At 37.8% G+C, this 19,154-nt stretch overlaps 1 protein-coding gene across 1 annotated transcript; it reads right to left on the reverse strand.

Moving 5' to 3' along the window:
* Positions 1 to 782: 782 nt before the first annotated feature.
* Positions 783 to 18,792, reverse strand: LOC146666016 (calsenilin-like). Its single transcript, XM_085410965.1, has 9 exons — positions 18,787 to 18,792; positions 14,696 to 14,894; positions 6,904 to 7,028; positions 2,882 to 2,951; positions 2,550 to 2,620; positions 2,359 to 2,466; positions 2,180 to 2,284; positions 1,386 to 1,448; positions 783 to 1,292 (listed from the first exon to the last, which is right to left on the reverse strand). The coding sequence occupies exons 1-9, from the start codon at positions 18,790 to 18,792 to the stop codon at positions 1,245 to 1,247; spliced, it is 795 nt and encodes a 264-aa protein (XP_085267091.1). The 3' UTR covers positions 783 to 1,244.
* Positions 18,793 to 19,154: the final 362 nt, after the last annotated feature.

The raw sequence follows: 19,154 nt of genomic DNA on the forward strand, positions 1-19,154 counted from the left end.
CAGACATGGCGCATGCGCACAACACCAATGCTAAATTAACTTCTTTTTCTCTCACCCATCCGGAATATTTCTTAAGGTTATGGTTATGGTTAGGTTTAGTCGCAAGTCACCGTCAAATTATAATACGGGTAGGACGTTTTGTCAGAGTAGGATGGTTTCTCAGAACACCGGCCCTTTGGATGGAAGCATGGCCTGCAGAATAAGGGGGCAGTCGAGCCAGTGACTGATTGTGTATGCATTTTTCTTTTTTAGTATTATTTTTTTAAGATTATAATTTAATGTCAGAACTCGAAAATGAAATTTCATTGTCAGACTTAGAGAATAAAACTATTTTTGCATGGAACAAAGAACAAACCAGTAATGGAGAGGATAAAGAGAACTCTGAGGATGTAGAGCATGAGAGATGACTGTCTGCCAAAGGCTAAAAGATCAGGAATAATCCCTCTTGGGACCATGACCATGAAGCACTGGTTTGGATCAGGAATTTAAAGAAGCCCCCCGAGGCTTCATCTTGCACAACTGCAGTATTGTTTGTCTGACCTTATACAGTGACTTAAGACTGTGAATGACTTGTTTTATAGCATTTTAAGAGCTTTACTATTACAAAATGCCAGATTCAGTGCAACAAATTTGATACAATCACTTACTCTATACTCTATTTTCTATAAGGACTGTTAAACATATGGAAACTGATAAAATGCACATGTGGAATTTCTTTTGCCTGTTGCATTTTTTTTTTTTTATAAAAAGAAGGGATTCAGCAGGAGTATCAGTATGTGAGAGCAAATATTTATTTCAACTGGATTCTGGTAAGCACAACAATGTCTGGGTTTCATTTCTGCACAGTTGAATATAGTAACAGAGAATTCTCATTTGCACGTTTGTGGCAAAAAAATACAATAAAATGAATCATTTGTGTTTGAGGTGGTTTGCAGTACATGCTCTCTAATGTCAGGCGAACACTCATGCTCATCTGGTAATCACAGCACGTTGTTTCATGTGCAGAAATGAAAGTTGAAATATCATGCAAAGAAACATTGTTTTCTCAGGTGATTTTGGTGAATCCTGTACATTTCTCTGCATGAAACAGCTTGACTGGAAACTCAATAGTGTCCATCAGTTAGCAGTAGAAAGTGTCAAAACACCCAGTTTTTCCTTTTTAGGATAAATGAAATTGTTCAGGGACAGACGTTTGTAGTGGGAAGCTCTATACAGCATTATTGGTCCACCTTTCTCTGCAGAAACTAGATGACGTTCTCAAACAGCTGCATAGAAGCCATTATATTTTCATCCTGTTATGGAAACAATAGTTATACAAGTAATATAGTGTATAAATTTGGCCAATCATCATGTGGCAAAATCTTTAGATTTACATAAGGATTTACCTTTTGGCAGGTTTCTATGAATTCATCTATTGTCACCACTCCATCTCTGTTACGGTCCATTTTCTGATCCATATTAAAGAAACAAAGTGGATAACATGAGGTAAAATAACAGGTTCTTTCTTTCTTTCAGTTTATTTATCATTCATTTCTTTCATGAATGAGTAACTGAAAAAAAGTGTACACCCCTGTAGCCTGTCACAGTAACAAATAAAATGTGGCACTGGGTAGTAATTGGTAAATGGACTGGTTCTTATAGTACTTTTCTACTCTACTTGAGCACTCAGTGCTTCAATACAATATCTGGATGTACTAATGTACATTCACCGCATACTTTATTAGGTCCTCTGTTAAACTGCACACTAACACAAGGATCTGATCAGCCAGTTAAATGTCACAAACTCAATATAATTAAGTGACTTTGAGCATGGCAACTTTGTCGGTGCCAAATTTTAAAAACGGCTGATCAAACTGGGATTTTGCCCACACACTGATTTTTAGGGTTTACAGATAATGGTTGAAAAAAGTGAAACTATCCAGTGAGCAGCAGTTCTCTGGGAAAAAAGGACTTGTTGCTTTCAGAGGTCAGAAGAGAGTGGTTAGATACAAGGAAACAGCAACTGAAATAACTACTTATTACAACCAAGGTATGCAGAACAGCATCTCTGAATGGGCTGATGAGGCCTGATTTCTTCTCTAGGGTGAAAATTGACTGAAGTAAACAACATGAGAGCATGGATCCCCCATCCTCCTGTGAGCAGTGGCGGTGGGAGTGTGGGGGTTTCTGGATTAAGTACCTGGAAGAACTTCTCCACATGTTCACCTGGGGAATCGTCTCGTACGCTGGGTAAAGTATACCTGCCCATCATGTCATAAATGGAGGTCATGATAGCCATCATTTCCTGCAGGAAAAAAGACAGACATCATAAAAGTGCAACAGATTTGGATTTTATTTATTTATTTTTTATCATTGTACCTCTTTTGTAATGTAGCCATCCTTGTTGATGTCATATAGATTAAATGCCCAGCGAAGTTTCTCCGTAACTGAGCCTCGAAGTAACACAGACAGACCTAGAACAAAGTCCTGTAAATGCAATCCATTGTTTAATTTCTTTTAAGCTTTTTATAAATGAAAACCTTTAAAATTGCAGCCCCTGCTGTACTCACCTCAAACCGGATGGAGCCATTTCTGTCCATGTCAAAAGCATTAAACAAGAAATGTGCATATGTAGTTGCATCTGAGAGAAAATAATGAAAAGCAAGAAATGACCATTGTTAATTGCAATGCATGTTTAGCACGGAATATTAACTGTAATCAACTGTGGTCTTTTTAAAAAAATGAATCTAGAGGGAGTGAGAAAAATTTACTTAATTACTTAATGTTGCTATGGCAACTTTACAAAGAAACAGCATCTAGCAAATATAAACTGCACCTTTAAAATATCCAGTATCAAGTATCATGCTTATTATAATTTTTATTATCAAGTTGCATAATGTACCTCCTTGAGGGAAGAACTGTGAGTAAATGCTCTTGAATGTTTCTTCATCCACTAGCCCACTGGGACACTCCTATTGAAAGGTAAACAATAGAAAAACAAGTCAGTGAAAGAAAAGAGTGTTTAACTCTGCTAATGAACAGTTAGGAGTCATTAACACATATGGACTTAGTGTATACCAGTTAAGAAGTACAGAATATTAACAACATTAAAGGTGAGACACTAAAAGTGAATCAGGAAATTGCTGGGACATCCAATCCTGGAAAGATTGGGACTTGTCTTGAATACTTCCCACTTATAGAAAATAGTTCTTACAGCTGAATAATCGACTTCAAATTGACTGTAATTAGTGATACAAGCCTTCACAGATTGATGGGCAGCAACACGGTTGTTGTAGAGACCCACCCTTTGGCACATCCCAGCACACCCACTCACTTCACCAGATGCACCTTGTTTAGTTCTCTCACCTTTGATTGGGTGTGGTGCTTGTCCTCGATTGCAATCACCTGTCACACATTATATGTCACACATTATATAAGGACTGCATTCACTTTTGGCTCACTCTTTCTTCACTTCCACACGGGGCGGCAGCTGAGGTGAGGTTCTATTTGGGTTTTATTTTTATGTATTGTTTAAGGGAATGAGTAACTTAAATCTGTTTCCCTGTTTTCTTTCAGCTGTGGCAGTCCATGTGTGTCTTTGTTTCCTTCCTTCTTTGCCTTATTTATTTGAGAATAACAGGAGAACCCTGAGAATAATTCTGAATTAGATGGCTGCTTTTTCTTATTCTAACCGGATGAGCCCATGATGCTGATTGCTTCAGCCCTGAACCTTCCTTCCTTCAAAACAACGGTCCTTGGTCTAAGGAGCTTGGAAAGAACTGAAGAAACTTCTTCACTTCTAGAACTGAAGAAGTTTCTTGGTGAAACGTCTTTAAGCAACTTAAAGAAGTCCAGACGCTTTTTTTCCAAGCTCCTTAGACTATGATGACCTGGATAACAGAAAAACCTTCACAGACAACATGGCCCTTGCTTCTCTAAGATGATGATGTCATTCCTCATCGGCTTTGTGTCCCCTGTTGCATTGTCTTAAGGAAAAAAACTTAAGGAAATCTTATTTGAGACCTTATAAGATCATCGTTTACTCAAAGAATTGATTTGTCATAAAACAACGCAACAATTGTAGTAACACTGATACATGTGTGGAGAATACCTTGCTTGTGCTGGGAAAAGAGTGCAATAAACTACACAGGAATGAAGCAAAAACTTTGATTTCATTTGGCAAAAAAAGTGTGGAAACCGGTTTTAGTGCGAAATGTAATAAAGCTGCAAAAACAACTAAAAAACTCAGATCGAACGATTAACTTTGGTGATTGCTCTGCTCGTTTAGTGTTACCTGGAATTCCAAAGCAAAGTGGAATACAGCACCGGGTATCAACTAATACTCTTGTACTTAATACTACTGTACTTATCCTGCTATGACAAGTCAGAACGTCTGCTGTGAAAACAAATCTGCTTGGTTAGTTAAAATCATCTTCTTGATATCATCATTAAAGATTTGTTTATGCTGGACATTTCTCTGCGCAACTCTTTATGTATCATTAATGCCTCTGAAGACTCTTAAAACATTTTCAGGCTTCTTTTTTTTCTAAGTTTAAAGCTTCTTTGTTTACATCAGCTTGTGGTCTTCTCCTTCCCCTCTTTAATGGAGCTTTGCTTCCTATTACAACCACTTACTGTCGATATCTATTACCCCGTTCTGCAGTGGGTAAAAATATGTGTTAAGTCACTCCCAAGTTTATGCGTGCATGCCGTGGTTGACCAATACGATTTGAGCAATACATGCAGCGGCTCATAAAAAGAAAAATTTGCCATCAAAATAAAGATTTCTGCCCTTAGGCACTTGCATACACACACACTCATTTTCAATAATCTTCTTGTTCAGTTGTACATTTGGAGAGAAACTATTTTACATGATTACACATTTTTTTTGTTTGAAAAAAGGGGAAAAATGGTAGTATCTGACTAGGATGCTTCCTGCATTCCTCATAGGTGAGTTGCTTTATAGCTGTCCTGCAGAGAGGAAACCCTACGCACACCCAGGAATCACTGGAGAGATTATGTTACTGGGCTGGGTTTCCCCCGTGAAGAGCCTGGGCGAGGGAGGTCTGAGCTTCTCTGCTTAGACAACCCAATAAGATGCAACAAATAGAATTAGGGCTGCCACGATTTGTCGACTAGTCACGATTACGTCGACTATCAAAATCGTCGACGACTGATTTAATAGTCGACGCGTCGTTTGAAGCTTTGTAATATCACAAAAGACGCAGGAATAAGTGGCAGGATTTAAGAGTGCAATAACGGACTGAAACAGAAGATGGCAGCATTGCATGTACAAGGATGTCAGCTACCGCTAAACCCCGAAGAAGAAGAAGAAGCAGCTGTGTCCCAGAATTCATAGCGCGGCCAGCGCAGTTTCCAACAATGGCGGCAGCTAGTTAGTTTTAATGTTACTCTTATTATTCTTTCTGGGTCACAAAATAAACGTTTAACATATTTTCAGGCGAGAATGTAGCTGTGTAAACCTCAAATATCTGCTCAGTTTATCAGGACACCACATATTTTCAAAAGCGCTCCGACGTTTTCGGAGACATCTGTTACCCACTAGCTCGTTAGCGAGCCGGGGGCTAGGTCACTAGCGCCGTGAGAACACCGGACTCCCCGCAAATCGTTTTCAAACCCACCGCCGTCTTTCGCTACTCAGGTTAAATATATATGAGTCACTTAGATAACTTAAAATGTTATTGTTTGGCTTTTTTTTTTAGTATTTTATTTGTTCCTGAGTAAATCAGTTTGTCTGAGATTAAAGTTATAGTTTTTACACAGCTGAATAAACGTCAAGCAGACAACTGATTATCAGAAGTGTGAGATGCTCCAGAATATACTCCAGTGTCCTGTTATATTTTAGATAGCAAGGAGTTTATTAAACTTCACCGAAACAATCTGCAAATTTCATTAAAATTTAATAAACTATCATCTTGTCTTTATTTTTAGTTAGCACAGACCTTAAACACTTAAAGCTGTAAGCTAATGATAGTTATATAAGAGCAGATGCTGCTGGTGCAATAAGCTGTAGTTTTACGTCCAATGGATGATGATCTGATTAGTCGACTAATCGCAAAAATAATCGGTGACTAGTCGACTATCAAAATAATCGTTTGTGGCGGCCCTAGATAGAATATAAAAGTAATTTCCTGTAAGCCTGGGATTTTTAAAGTACCAAATGCGCACATAAAACACTATAATTCCAATCATATGTTTACAGTAGGCTACCTGAAAAGTGGCCTGAGCAACACAGGAGAACTTCTTAAATCACAACTTCTTAAAATGACGCAGTAGTCCCATAACGTGTTAAAAATAGATTCAGTATTCAGTCAGTCTGTGAAGTTTTATGGTTTTATTTGGTTTATTAGTGATTGTCATATCTCTGTTTAAAAGATGCCGGTTTATATTGTAACGGTCATTTTTGTGCCAGTTTCGAGTGCTCTTGTGGTCCAATCCTTGAAGCCAGGATTCAAAACTTTCTGGAAGTCCATGTTGTTGACATTTGATGATTAATAATTACACACAGTTTAGACATAAAAACCTGGTTGTCTATATATGTTTACATGAACTTTTCTTGTACTTTTCATTGTATTGAATATTTTTTTGTAGCATTTATATTCATTTTAATAGAAGGAATGGTTAGAGAGTGCTCCACAGGAAATTAAGTTAAATGGTGTCACTGATGCTTCTTTTTATACAAAGTACATTGAGTTTATGTGTAATGAAGTGTGCTTATATTTTATAATTAAGTAATTACTCTATAATTAATCAATCAAACTGCAACTCGCAATGTCACAAATACATAAAGGATAATAGCAAAACACGTGGTTAGGGAAAGATGCTCCTTTGTGCTAAAATACTGCCAAATAATAAAGAGTAAAACTGATGAATTGCTTCTAAGTATGCTGAGTGTTTTCTTACATTCTTAAAGCCTCTGTAAAGCGACTGCAGCTCCTTCCTGGTGAACTGCGTCTGGGCTTGGAGCTGTTCGAGACCCTCAGGTTGGTGACGCACCATGGAGAGTTCAAGGTCACTGTCACTGCTGTCTGTCACACGAAAAGAGACAAAAAGGGGAAACGAGAGGGTGGAAGGAAAGGGGGAAGAAACAGCAGTAAGACTAGAAAGACAGAAAAAGGAAATCATAGAGGCAAAACATTTACATTTACATCCTATAACTCAAAATGCTCACCATCTTCACAGAAACAGCACAAACATGGAGAGGTTTAAGAGGGAGAGGGACGACAAATAAATGGGTGGAAGCAACGGCGTAAGAAGAATGTTCAACATCGTACAAGTAAAAAAATAAGAAGATGAAACAGAAAGAAAGACGTGGGAGTTGTTTTGAGAGAAAGAGAGAAACTTGTAGCATTGAAGTATTATGCTAAAGTAACACAGCGAGCTCTTCCAGTTCTAGTTGAGCTATTTGGTGCAGTGCTACATTTTTATGAACATTGCATGAAGGAATATTTTTTGCTAAAGGCGTAACAGAAATAATCTTGATAGAAAAAGCTTTTTCTTCTTCATAATTTTGTTTATGAAGAATAACCAGGCAGAAAGTACATGCTGCCATGCTTTTTTTTGGGGCATTTTCAAGGTCGCTGTTGGCATCCTGACGCTTAAATGAAAAGATATTAGACAAGGGTGATTTAAAGCACATTTTTAGGGTTGCAAAAGCAAAAGGAGTTGCACATTTTTAGACAGCCACTGGCATTTAATGCAGTTACACCTGTGTTTGACAAGCTTAAATGCCAACTGTGAGAAAAAAAGCTTGCTTCGTCAGCCTTAAGGACCAAAAAATGTACATACTGCGATTACCAAAAACCAAGAATTTCCAAGAACAGCTGGAATGCAATTACAGTCACATGTAATAATGTGCAGAGGAATACCATTGTAGGTACTCACCATCTTCATGAGAATGCCACAGATATAGCAAGTTGAAGAGGTTGAGAAACAGGGAAGGAGAAATTGATATGACTGTTAAAAAATATTTAGATAGACCAAAATTTTTACCGATACAGAAAATTAAAAGGTAGGTTCAGGGTCGCTGTAAAAACAACACTGTAAGAATTTGTTCATGAAGAGGCCTCATGGTGTCTTTCAAAGTTACTCTTTTTTCATGGATGGACTTCGAGTTTTGTTCAAAAGTCCATGAATTTGTCCCAATAAACACAATAAGTTTTGTCATGAAAAGAGTTACAAGGGGATTAATTAACTGTCAGTACAGGAAAATTCAACTTACTGCATGTGCATGACTATTGTTAACTTTTCCATTTCTATTACGTATATAAAGAAAACCCTGTGAGATATTAAAGGCTATCCTACAAAGATCAATGTTTAATTTCTCTCTTTCTCTGTCTTACCTTCCAGTGACAAAGGGTCGCAAATCCCAAACTGTTTGAGGACAACAATACATAGTCCAATAACAACAATGATAGCAATTATTTCCATGCCCTCCAAAGCCATCGTTGCAATTCATTAGATATAGCTTCTGCAAAAGCCCTTTAAAAAAAACCCCTTTAAAATAACAACTGACATATAACACTTGCTATGGTGCAAGCTCCGCTAGTTGTTAGTTTTCATATGCAAATGGCCAGTGAATGGGGGAAAGAAATAAAAGTGACTGCAGAGCCTTCTTCATTAAAGAAACGGGTTCAAAGTCCATTTTTGCTCCTGCAGGTAGATAAAAAATTCACTGAATCTGAGTTCCCCCAAATTATCCAAAGTTATCCCCAGTTGCAGATGATTCAGTTCTGCTGCGGCTCAGCAGCGTTTCGCATCCTGCTGGATCTTTCCAACTGTCCCATCAACTCAGGGCTCCACCTCCACTTACACTGTCTTGAGCTGTGTGTTTGAGGTTGTGGGCGGGTGGGTGGATCACTGTTACTGAAGGGATTCCTCTGCTAATAGTTTCTGATTGGCAATCTGCAATGTCTAAATATGCCCGGTCATGATAAAGATGCAAAATGATATACCAAGCATTGATTCACATCTTCTGATGTTTGGGATATTAACAGCACTCATAAAGAAAACTATTGTGTCCTGTGTGGTGCTGCCTGTGTCTACAGGACTGCTCAGCGATGCACGCACTCAATAATACAGATGAATTCACTCTGATCTCAAAAGCAGTTAGACCACTGTGATTGTAAAAACTGTCTTTTATGACATTGCAAAAAACAAAACAAAAGCTGAAATGAACTATTGCTATCCTGCAAAGCTAAACTGACAACACAGATATATATATTTTATAAATAATGTATGTAACAGTATTTATATATACTTTTTGAGTTTTTTATGATTATGCTCTATTGTAAAGATCATTGGGATAGTTCACAACTGATGAGTCTGCACAACATAATGGACTCAATGTAAGTAGGAAAGAGGGGTGGAAAGCAAATCAATTGTGCAGAGGAACAATATTGGTCTGTGAGCAGGCAGAGGATGTATGCCAGATATGCATTTCGATGGTCAGGGAGGGTTTATGTAAGTTAGAGAGTTTAAATGGACCTAATGAACGGGGATAGTTCCCTGCCAAAAATACAAGAAATATCAATAGTAGAGCTGCCGAGCTCCTCAAATGTACATTTGGAGGATGTAATTTAGACTGAGACCTGATGTCGTTGTGCATTATGAAAATGTATGGGTTTTTTGTAAAAAGGTGTCTATCAGCTCATTTTCTGAAAAAAAGGCTTCTGTTTATTTGATTAGGACATTATATATGGCATAATCAAATACATTGTATTCATTTATTTTAGTAAATTTAGACCTACTTCATAATATGTGTCTACACTGAAACAAATTGCTGTAAAAATACAATATATTTTGTACAGCAATACACCACTTTTTGTAAATACAGCCATATACTGCAAATGCTGATGTAGAAAATATTAACAGCAGTCATTTCTATTATTGTAGCAGCTCAAGAAGATGGTCTATGAAGGCAAACTTTTATGAGTTCAAACTCCAAATTGAGTTCACACATGATGATTCCTATATTGGTCACCAGCATGACCTGTATTTTTTCCATAATTGTTTGGCTTTTTGCAGTGAAGAGTAACTAGGAAAGTGGGTAAACATGCCCATCAAAGGGCCTCAGGTCAGAGTCAAACCTGCGCTGTTGCATTTAGCTTTGAAGCATATGGTTGCCTGCTTAAACTATTAGCTAGGTTTTGCATCTTTTTTTGTTTACATTATTATCATCAAAAATAATATCTATGTTTAGCACAACAGCTCATTAAAACTTTAATTCTGATTGCCAATTGGGGTCTGTGTGATCCTTGCTGTTATTATTTTTTATTTCATAATAAAAGTCTCATGGTTGTGACACCCTGACATTTGAGAAGATACAAATTTCTGGACATTGACAAAAAAATAGTACTTTAAAATACTCTGCAGTATACTAAAAAGTGTATATTTTATACATTATAGCACTGTTATAGTTACTGTTACTGTTTTTCACAGTAAGAAACTGTTATTGTAGAGTACAGATGTAAAATAACCGTTTAATCCTGTAAAATCTCAGTGATTGTAGTTTCCTGTCATTTAACAATGAAATTTACTACATTGTGAGCTCAACTTGGGCTTTTAGTCAGCACTGTAAACTGTAACGTAGAGCAGATGTACTGCCCAGCTAACAAAATGCAGGAACTTGTTATTTCTTTTATGTGGATTTTTTGCAACCTGTCTTTTTTGTGAGATGGACTCAGCCATTATATAAAACATGCAAGATGCATGAGCTCATGAGGGAACCTTCCATAAAAATAATGCATCATTACATTGTTTAATGCACCTTAAGTGCTGATGTATTCCTGTTCTTCTATTAAATACAGACAAGAGTGAGGTGGCTTAAGCTCGCAGAGATGCCGACAGTGCAGCCATCAGTCCCATCATCAGGCTTTAATGACTACACTGAAAGCTACATTACAGCCTGGAGTCTAAGCCATCAATCAAAACTTCTTGTCAAACAATTAAATTAGCTAGCTAGGACATTTTTCCTTGATGCAGGCATGGAGGTCTGGTTTAAGGCACAGGTCTTAATATCTACGCATTCAAATGGTACATTTGGGCTTTCCATTCAGGTTACAGTTGTGTTGCTTTTGAAACTTGAGAGGTCACTTCTATGAATCAGCGGTTCCCAACCCCCGGGCCATGGGCCGGTACCGGTCCGTGAGTCGTTTGGTACTGGGCCGTGAGAGTTGAGGCTTGGGTGTGAAATTGATGGTTTTCAGGGTTTTAATCGGTTGTTAACGTTAATTTTTTTAAATCGTTTTTAGCGTTAACTCGGTTTCCCTGGGTCTTTTCTAGCGTGTTATGAATGAATCTTCTTTTTCTGGTACCGGTACTGGTTTTATTTTGTTGTATTTATCCATGACACCTTAAAGGCCAGTCTGTGAAAATATTGTGGGACATAAACCGGTCTGTGGTGCAAAAAAGGTTGGAGACCGCTGCTATGAATCACCAAAGAAAACATGAACTATAAAGCTATCATTGTTAGTTCTGTATTTCCATAGTAGGGTATTTTAAGATGTCCTTACCTCATCCTTTTAGAGATGCTATGATTTGGAAAAAGAATAAATGCGTTCACTATTTATCGAGTTATAATGAAATTTGCTAGTTGCCCAATTTAGTTATTAAGCAGAAACAGGGCCAGCAACAGCAACAACGTGAACTATTTTAACTGTATTTTAAGAGTTTCTTCAGATCTTGTGTTTTCATTTTCTTTATTAACATCAAATACAGCAACAAGGAAAGAAAACTCTATACAGATACAGAATATCTGTATTATAAAGTAATGATTTCCAAGATATAATTGAGGGCATTTTTTATTTTAGACTAACAGATTTGTCCCCTCTGGATGGGTGTGATGTACAAGCTGGCCAAGAGCAGGAACAGTGAGCTTGCTGTAGAGTCTTTTCTAAAGGAACTTTCAGCTACTCCCTTATTCTGCAAGTGGATCTACGTGTTTGATTTGGCACAGATCCGCTTCCTGACACAATCCTCCCATTTATCAGGGATTTACACCACTACTAGGCGTACACTAGCTTGGCTGTCGTTTGTATTTCCTCCCAGAATTGAACTGAGGATCTTTCACATGTTGGGGCAGGTGTGTAAAGCTTTATACCATGGAGCCACTAAACTGAGCCTTGTCTAAATGTGACAAGTTATGATTTCATATAGATTTTACCCTGAGCATCATCAAAGTGGAAGACCTTCCAAGTCAGTGTTGCATTTGAAGTGCTCCCACTATAGCACAACAACAACAACAAGACAAACAAAGTCACAATCTCCAGGTTTTTAGTTGCTTTGGAGTTTTTTTGAATTCTTATTTTGAGTTTTCTTTTCATTTCCAATGTTATCCTAACACATTGAACCCTTAAGTGTATCATTTTTGATTTATTTTGACATTTTTTCTGGCTGTTATTTCATCGTTTAGGCTTTAAAGAGTTAAGTCTTTAATTACTGTTGAGATTTTGAGTCCTGTTTAGAGTTGATTATCATATATAGTAATTACTGGTTTTTATATACCTTCAGTTTCTATTGTGAGTTTCTTTCTAATGTGTTTAGTTCCCAAAGGCTTTCCTAGTTGTTCCTTTGTCTGTCTCGCCTTCTGTGTTTTCCCTTGAGTAAGCTAATTTGTGTTTCATTGTTTTCAGTACATTCCCTGTTTTATTCCTATAGTTAGCTTCGTGAGGTGGGTTTTACTTCCTGAATGTCTGCACTGATGTCTCATTCCAACTTTTGTCTAATCAGCCCTTTAATATGTGCAAAAACAGTCCAGTCTTCCCTGTGTCCTTTGTTAAGAGGTCTGCTATCCTCTGTACTTGTCCTCTTTCCTTGTATCCATTTAGATTTTGTTTTTGTTTTTTTCCTTCTGTTGATGTTTCACTATTTGTTTTATCATCAACCTAAAGAAAGTGTCTCCCCTTTTGTAAGTCAGCTTGCCTCCCGTGTTTGGGTCCTAACTTTACACAATATGACAAACAGACAAATTATAGATAATGCAAACATTAATTAAACATTAATTTAATGAAATACTTAATGACAGAATGATATCGATAAGTCTGTTAACTCACAGTTTGCATTTTTTCCAGCTTTCTTTCCGGTCTTCAAATAGGCTCAGTTTCATTAATATAGCAGCTCTGTTCCAGTCTTACAGGAAAATGTTTAAAGTGGACACACTTTATACTAAAAGTGTTGTTGAAGTGTGCACACTGCTTTTCCTCTCACACATGCTGCTTTGTCAGCAGTAGCTGTATTGCTTTCAGTCTGTATAATGTTTTCAACCGCTTCATATTTTCCCGGTGCTCAGTTCTATTATCTTTTGTGAAATCAACCACACTGCTGCCAGTTCACTTATCCTTAACTGTGATTCATTGGATGCTGCCAGGGACACTCCTTTCATGTAAGCATGCAGGGAAAACCCTGGAATAGGCTGATAACCAGTGTCCTGTTACTGCTTATCCTGATCGTCAGTCTTAAGGTAAGTGAGTCCAGATTACAGAAAGATTCCCTGGGTGGTGAATTGGCTGTGTAGTACAGACCTACATCGCATCTGTTTTTTAGTTCATTTTAATGCATTTCATTTGATGCAGATGAATCTCCTCTTTCATAGACTCTTCCATTCACTGTACAACCGCACAGTATGAATGTCAGTGCAGCCCATCAGCTACTGTAGACAGAGAGTGGTGTGTGTGAAATTCAGGTGCTGTAATCTCCACACGCCAGTAGATGGTGATAGTGTTGTAATAAAGTGCAGAGATTGTGGAGGAGCTTTAACAAACCTTTAAATTTCTCTGTATAACCGTTCAAAAAGCTAAAAATAATCTAATTCTAATTTTTGCTGTTCTCTGCTTTAGGTGCAAAATAGTGCTACCAGAAATATACTGGATGAGTTAAGATTAGCACACACATTCCCTTTCTGGTGTTAAACATGAGATGGAATGCATTATTATAGATAAAAACAATATTTACACAATAATGGTACTCTTATAAGTGCAAAATATTGTGTTTGCCAAAAAGTATTTGCCCTCTTGTCTTCCTGTCCAAGACATATTGCCATCTGTCTGCTGGCAGAGAGACAAGTCAGCAGAAAATGAGTCTGGATGACAGGAGCGGTTCGTTTCTAGAAACCGCAGAGGACAATTTCCATTAACCTCATTCTATATTTCTTCCGCTAAAACAAGTGAAATGTGAGAAATGGAAAGAAAATCAAGACAGAATGTGAAATTGTTCAGATGGATTGGGGAAAAAAATGTCTGCACTGAAGGTATATGTCAATAATTTACATAAACCAAGAAAAGAGGGCAGATGCTGGAAGACTCTGTGGCATTCATTTTTAAAAACGTGCCACTTTTCACTTCTCAGGGAGTCAGACAAAGAATGGCAACAGTCTGTCTGTGTGTGTTTGAGAGAGAACGAATGACAAAGGAGGGTAAAAATATAAAAACTCAAGAGTGAAAGCCTCCACAATGCACTCATTGACTGGTTTTTAGCTGAAAAAAGGTTTACATAATAAAGAATGTAATACTTATAAGGTAAATCTATACTGCACATATGAATATGTTTAAAATCAATGTATTGTGTAATACATGACAGCGGACATGCACTCTTCCTATATTAATCCTGCGTTTCTCTTCCTCCACCCTGCTGTCACAGACAATCAACAATTTCCACTGAGGGTATTAGCGTGGTGCTGCAGCCTTCTTTGTGCTTCTACCTGGGCCCTGCTGTGTGGTGCTGGCAATTATCCACTTCACAAGGCAGCACTTCATCAGAGATTTACGCGAGAGCCGTGGTCTCTGCCACTTTGAGCCCTCCGTCTGACCGCCCGGGTTTGGCTCTTTCCCATTGGCATCCGGCAGCACACCGCCATCGACCGCCTTCTCATCTGCCTGAAGACAGAAAGAAACTGTCCTCTGAGAGAGAAAAGAGAAGCAGACACACCTGATTTTAAAGAACTAGCCACGCTTTAAATCAGGGGAATAAAACAAAAGCCCCTCTCTGTAAGTGGATGTAAATATACCAGGTGTAATTATTTCAGGCTGTAAAACAGAGTCACTGCTAACTGTGGCGAGTCTCTTTACACTGAATTAATTCTTTAATATTTTGGTATTTTAGTCACAAATTAGATTTTAGAGAAGGTATTTCTCATTGTTAATAAAATTACAGTTCTGCAGATCTTTTTTTTTTTTTGATGTTGCATTGTTTAGCTCAGTAAGGCTGATTTAGTTCTCTTCAATGCCATTAACAGCTGAAAATGACTAAATCCATACAAACACAGTCAGCAATTAGCCAGTGAGAAATAGCTGAACATTTACCAGCTAACAAACCAGATTTTCCCCGTGGAGATGAACACCAAAGATTTTAAACAAAAATCAATATCTGACCCACATTTATCAAGTGGACACAAATGAATGTTAATGTGTTGCTTAAAGCAGGTTTAATGATTTTATCCACTTCACCAGAGCCTAAAAAACCTCACCAATATACTCAGAGCTCTTCTCTTTTGGAGTGTATTGTCTCGATGTCTAGGATGTTGTCTACAATGGTTAATATAGAAGCTGTAACCTAGAGAAATAACAAGCTGGGACTGGCACGTGGCTGAACAGACTTTGGCACACATAAGCAAAGAACTGCGCTGCAGAGAGTGAACAGTGTTAACGAGGAGTAGAACTGATGTGGATGTTTAATAGAATAATGGTGTAGAAATCACAAGCTGCATCCATATTTATATTGTGAAATGAGTCAAAGCAACATTTAGACATTGATTTAATTTGTAATTGATGATCATTTAGTCATTTTAGTCATCAATTAAAAAGACTATTAAAAAGTATTTCTTTATTTATCTGTCCTGTTGTGTGACCCATTTTCGGCCAAGCTTTAGCTATCAGACAGATTACCTCATTTGACTCTACAATGCTTTGGTATACAAAGGAGTTAATGGTCCACTCAATGTCTGCAAGGCGCCGAAATTCTTGTGGGTGCAAAGCAAGCCTGAATCATCATCCCTCCACCATCGTGCTTATAGCTGGTACGAGGTGTTTGTGCTGATGTGCATTATGGCCAAACATCGCCACTTGTTTCAGAAGTCTGGGGATTTGTTTTCAACTTCTCCTGGGAACCCTCTCAAACAAGCAAGACTTGTTCAGTCTTTTCCAAACTGTCAAGGTTAATATAGTAAGCAAAACTAAAACTAAATGTGAAAACAAAAACTTTTGGTTAACTAAAATAAAAACTAGACTTTGAAAAAAAAACTATTTTGTGAACTTGGAAAACCAACTAAAATAAAAATAGAGTGGAAATGCCCTCACTTTTAGTACCTGCTAATTTGACCAAAATGTTATTATAACTTGCCTGATGAGGCTTTAATGGACGTGGTTATTGAGATTTTGGTTATTGAGATGTCTTTAAAAGTGTTTTTATTCTAATACCTGCACTGATTTTTCCTAAATCTGACCTCTGACATGTGCCCGCCATACAATAATAATTAAAATGTAACACAGAAACCAATAAAAACTGAACTGAACTGAAAACAAAAAGTCAAAAAGAAATAAAAAAAGAACAATTATATAGAAATTATAACATTATAATAACTCTGTTATCTGCACTCTCATGAACTTTTCACATGCTAAGTCCTGTAGAATCTGGGCGTCATGTCCAGATTTGATTCTTTTTTGCAGTTTCTTTGAGCATTGCACAGTCTGACCTGTCATCTTGAATGTTTTTCACTTGTGAATAATCTTTTTCACTGTATAAAGTTGGAATTCTGTGTTAATGGCCCCATAAGTCTTCCCAGATTGATGAGCAGTGACAGTTGCTTCTCCAAGGTCATAGCTGATGCACTGACATTAACACACCTGAATGCTTCAGGCCAGCAAACTGCAGACAATTTCTATGTTTTTAGAAGTGACCTTAACTTTTTTTCACATGATGGATTTAGAAATGTGCTTTCTGAAAGAAATGAAAAAGGTCTCCGGTGACAGGAGCGCTTCTGGGAACAATAGCACAAAAGCTCTCATGTTACCACCACATTATATCATCACGACTCACATATTCAGTGTTTCTGTATCAGCAATGTAATTCACATCTCTGATTTTAAGCAGCACAAATGATGTACTGTGAAACAATATAAGAGTAGTGCTTTTTTTTGGCTTTGTCTCTTTTGTTGCTTTTTATTCTGAATGAGGTCTTTGGGCACAATCTCCCAACCTATCAGTGCTACTGTACCACGTGATGTTTAGAAGTTTCTTCTCCTTTCCTTTTAACTCTCTGCACACTGCATGAATAATGCAGCCATTAGATCTTATTGTTTAGAGGATATTTAGATGAAAGTATTAAGAGTGTTGTAGGAAACAACTGTCTGGGGAGTTCCTCTGTCCCCTATTTGAATATGGAAGGATGCTAAATCATCTTAGCATCAATGCTGTTGCTCAATAATTCACACTGCTTAAAACTTCATCAATAAAAGATCAGAGTGGACAGCCGTGGTGAGGTGAAGGATGACTAAGAATATAAGGAGTGATAGTAGAATACACACATAGCCTACATACACACAGGCATGTTGTATGCATCTGTGCCAGTCACACGCTCACATTTAAAAATGCATGACTACACATTTAGCAGTCTCATACATAAATGCAGCGTATAGCCTTCAGGCGCGTCTAAAACGGTCTCCTCTGACCTGAAATCTGATTTTACTTCACCCGAATCAAAATAAATTCAACAATCAAATAGATGTCATTGGAATTTATACATTTATTTACCTTTAAAGGGTAAATAAAACAAAATTAGACAAAATGATGTGTAAAGAACTCACATGCTGCTCTAGCAGATCCAAAAGGAGGTTATTTTGGGTCTTCACATGCGGGGAGCTGCATTATTAAAAGAGAGATGCTCCGTGCGATCTAGCTCGTCGTGAACTCTCTGGGCACCCGACCCCCACTGAGCGTCACATATGTTACCTTTTTGCATGCACACACACCTGCATGCAGGCATGAGCTCACACATAGTGTTGTGTCGTGTTTTTGGTATCTTCAAGACTGCCTTGCAGTTCTGCTGCATGCATATGTTTTTGCCCTGTGTTTGAGCTCAGTCATGAACAACAAAGGAGTATTCCTGTTAGCATTCTCCTTGAGGGCAGGATAGTAAGCTTCTAAGTTTTAAATAGCCAGTTGGTGGAAGGAAACAAATCTCATTTAGAATGTACTTAAATAATGAAAGGTACTCTTTTCTAGTAAATTTACAATTCTAGGTGAACTACTTCGGGTTTTGCTCCACCAGAGTACTCCAAATCTCTAGATATAAAAATGATTAATAAATAAACAATAAGGAGCAAAAAAATAACATATAATCAGCTGCAACATGTTTGAGGAAACATAAAACATCTATAACTGAAGAAAAAACGTACATCTGCATAGTCTTATAATGCAGATGTGTTATAAGTTATGGTCGGTTACAGTTTCAAAGGGCTTATTTCACCTTTAATACTTCATGTGTGGTTTTCAGATAATACCAAGGTATTAGTTACTCCATAAGTTGGAATATTGATTTTGGAGTACTGTAAAAGGAGCATTGATGGATCTCTGTATCGTTAAAATATCACAAAATCATATGGTCCAGTCCTCTTTCTTTCAAATGTTCAGTTGTGAGACTTTTTAGCGCTGATAAATAACCAGAAGGTCAGAGCATGTGCGCTAGGGCAGGTAAGACACTGCAGGAGCGTTATTGTGATTAATCGTCTGTATTCTGGGTAAATCGTATTCAGCAATGACAGAAAGTAACAGTCAAAGTGATAAATGCTCATCCTACCTGCATTGCGTCTGGATTTCACTTGCTGTTTTGAGGAAAAAAAATCGCTGCAACCTTCGTCTGCGCTCCTCAGATGAGACCCCGGGCGAGCTGCAGCCGCTTGCAGACACAGAGAGACATCAGCTATTTAGAGGAGGAGGAGCAGAGCTGATCAGAGTCCTGCGCTCACAAGCTGAGCCGAACATAAACACTATACAGTTGTGATCATCACATCCAGCGTCGCAGGACAACACCTCTGAAGAAAAATGACAGAGTCATTGATCTAAGGGAAGAGTCGTGATCTTCAGCAGATACTGAAAAGTGCCAGTGCTCGTCTCAACAAGTGAACAATTTATAGAGCTGCAGAGGCAGGGAGGTGTGGATGAGCT

Source organism: Rhamphochromis longiceps, linkage group LG7, assembly GCF_057381845.1.
Source record: "Rhamphochromis longiceps isolate RC_006_pf linkage group LG7, R_longiceps_female_GT1.1, whole genome shotgun sequence".
Classification (NCBI taxonomy): Eukaryota; Metazoa; Chordata; class Actinopteri; order Cichliformes; family Cichlidae; genus Rhamphochromis; species Rhamphochromis longiceps.

Bases quoted from the DNA above. Each gene is read 5' to 3' on its own strand.
- LOC146666016 (XM_085410965.1), bottom strand. The intron at 7,029-14,695 runs GTAGAAGCACAA...TTCGTGTGACAG, and splicing joins CACCACACAGCAGGGCCCAG to ACAGCAGTGACAGTGACCTT. The intron at 2,467-2,549 runs GTGAGTACAGCA...TTGCATTTACAG, and splicing joins ATGGCTCCATCCGGTTTGAG to GACTTTGTTCTAGGTCTGTC.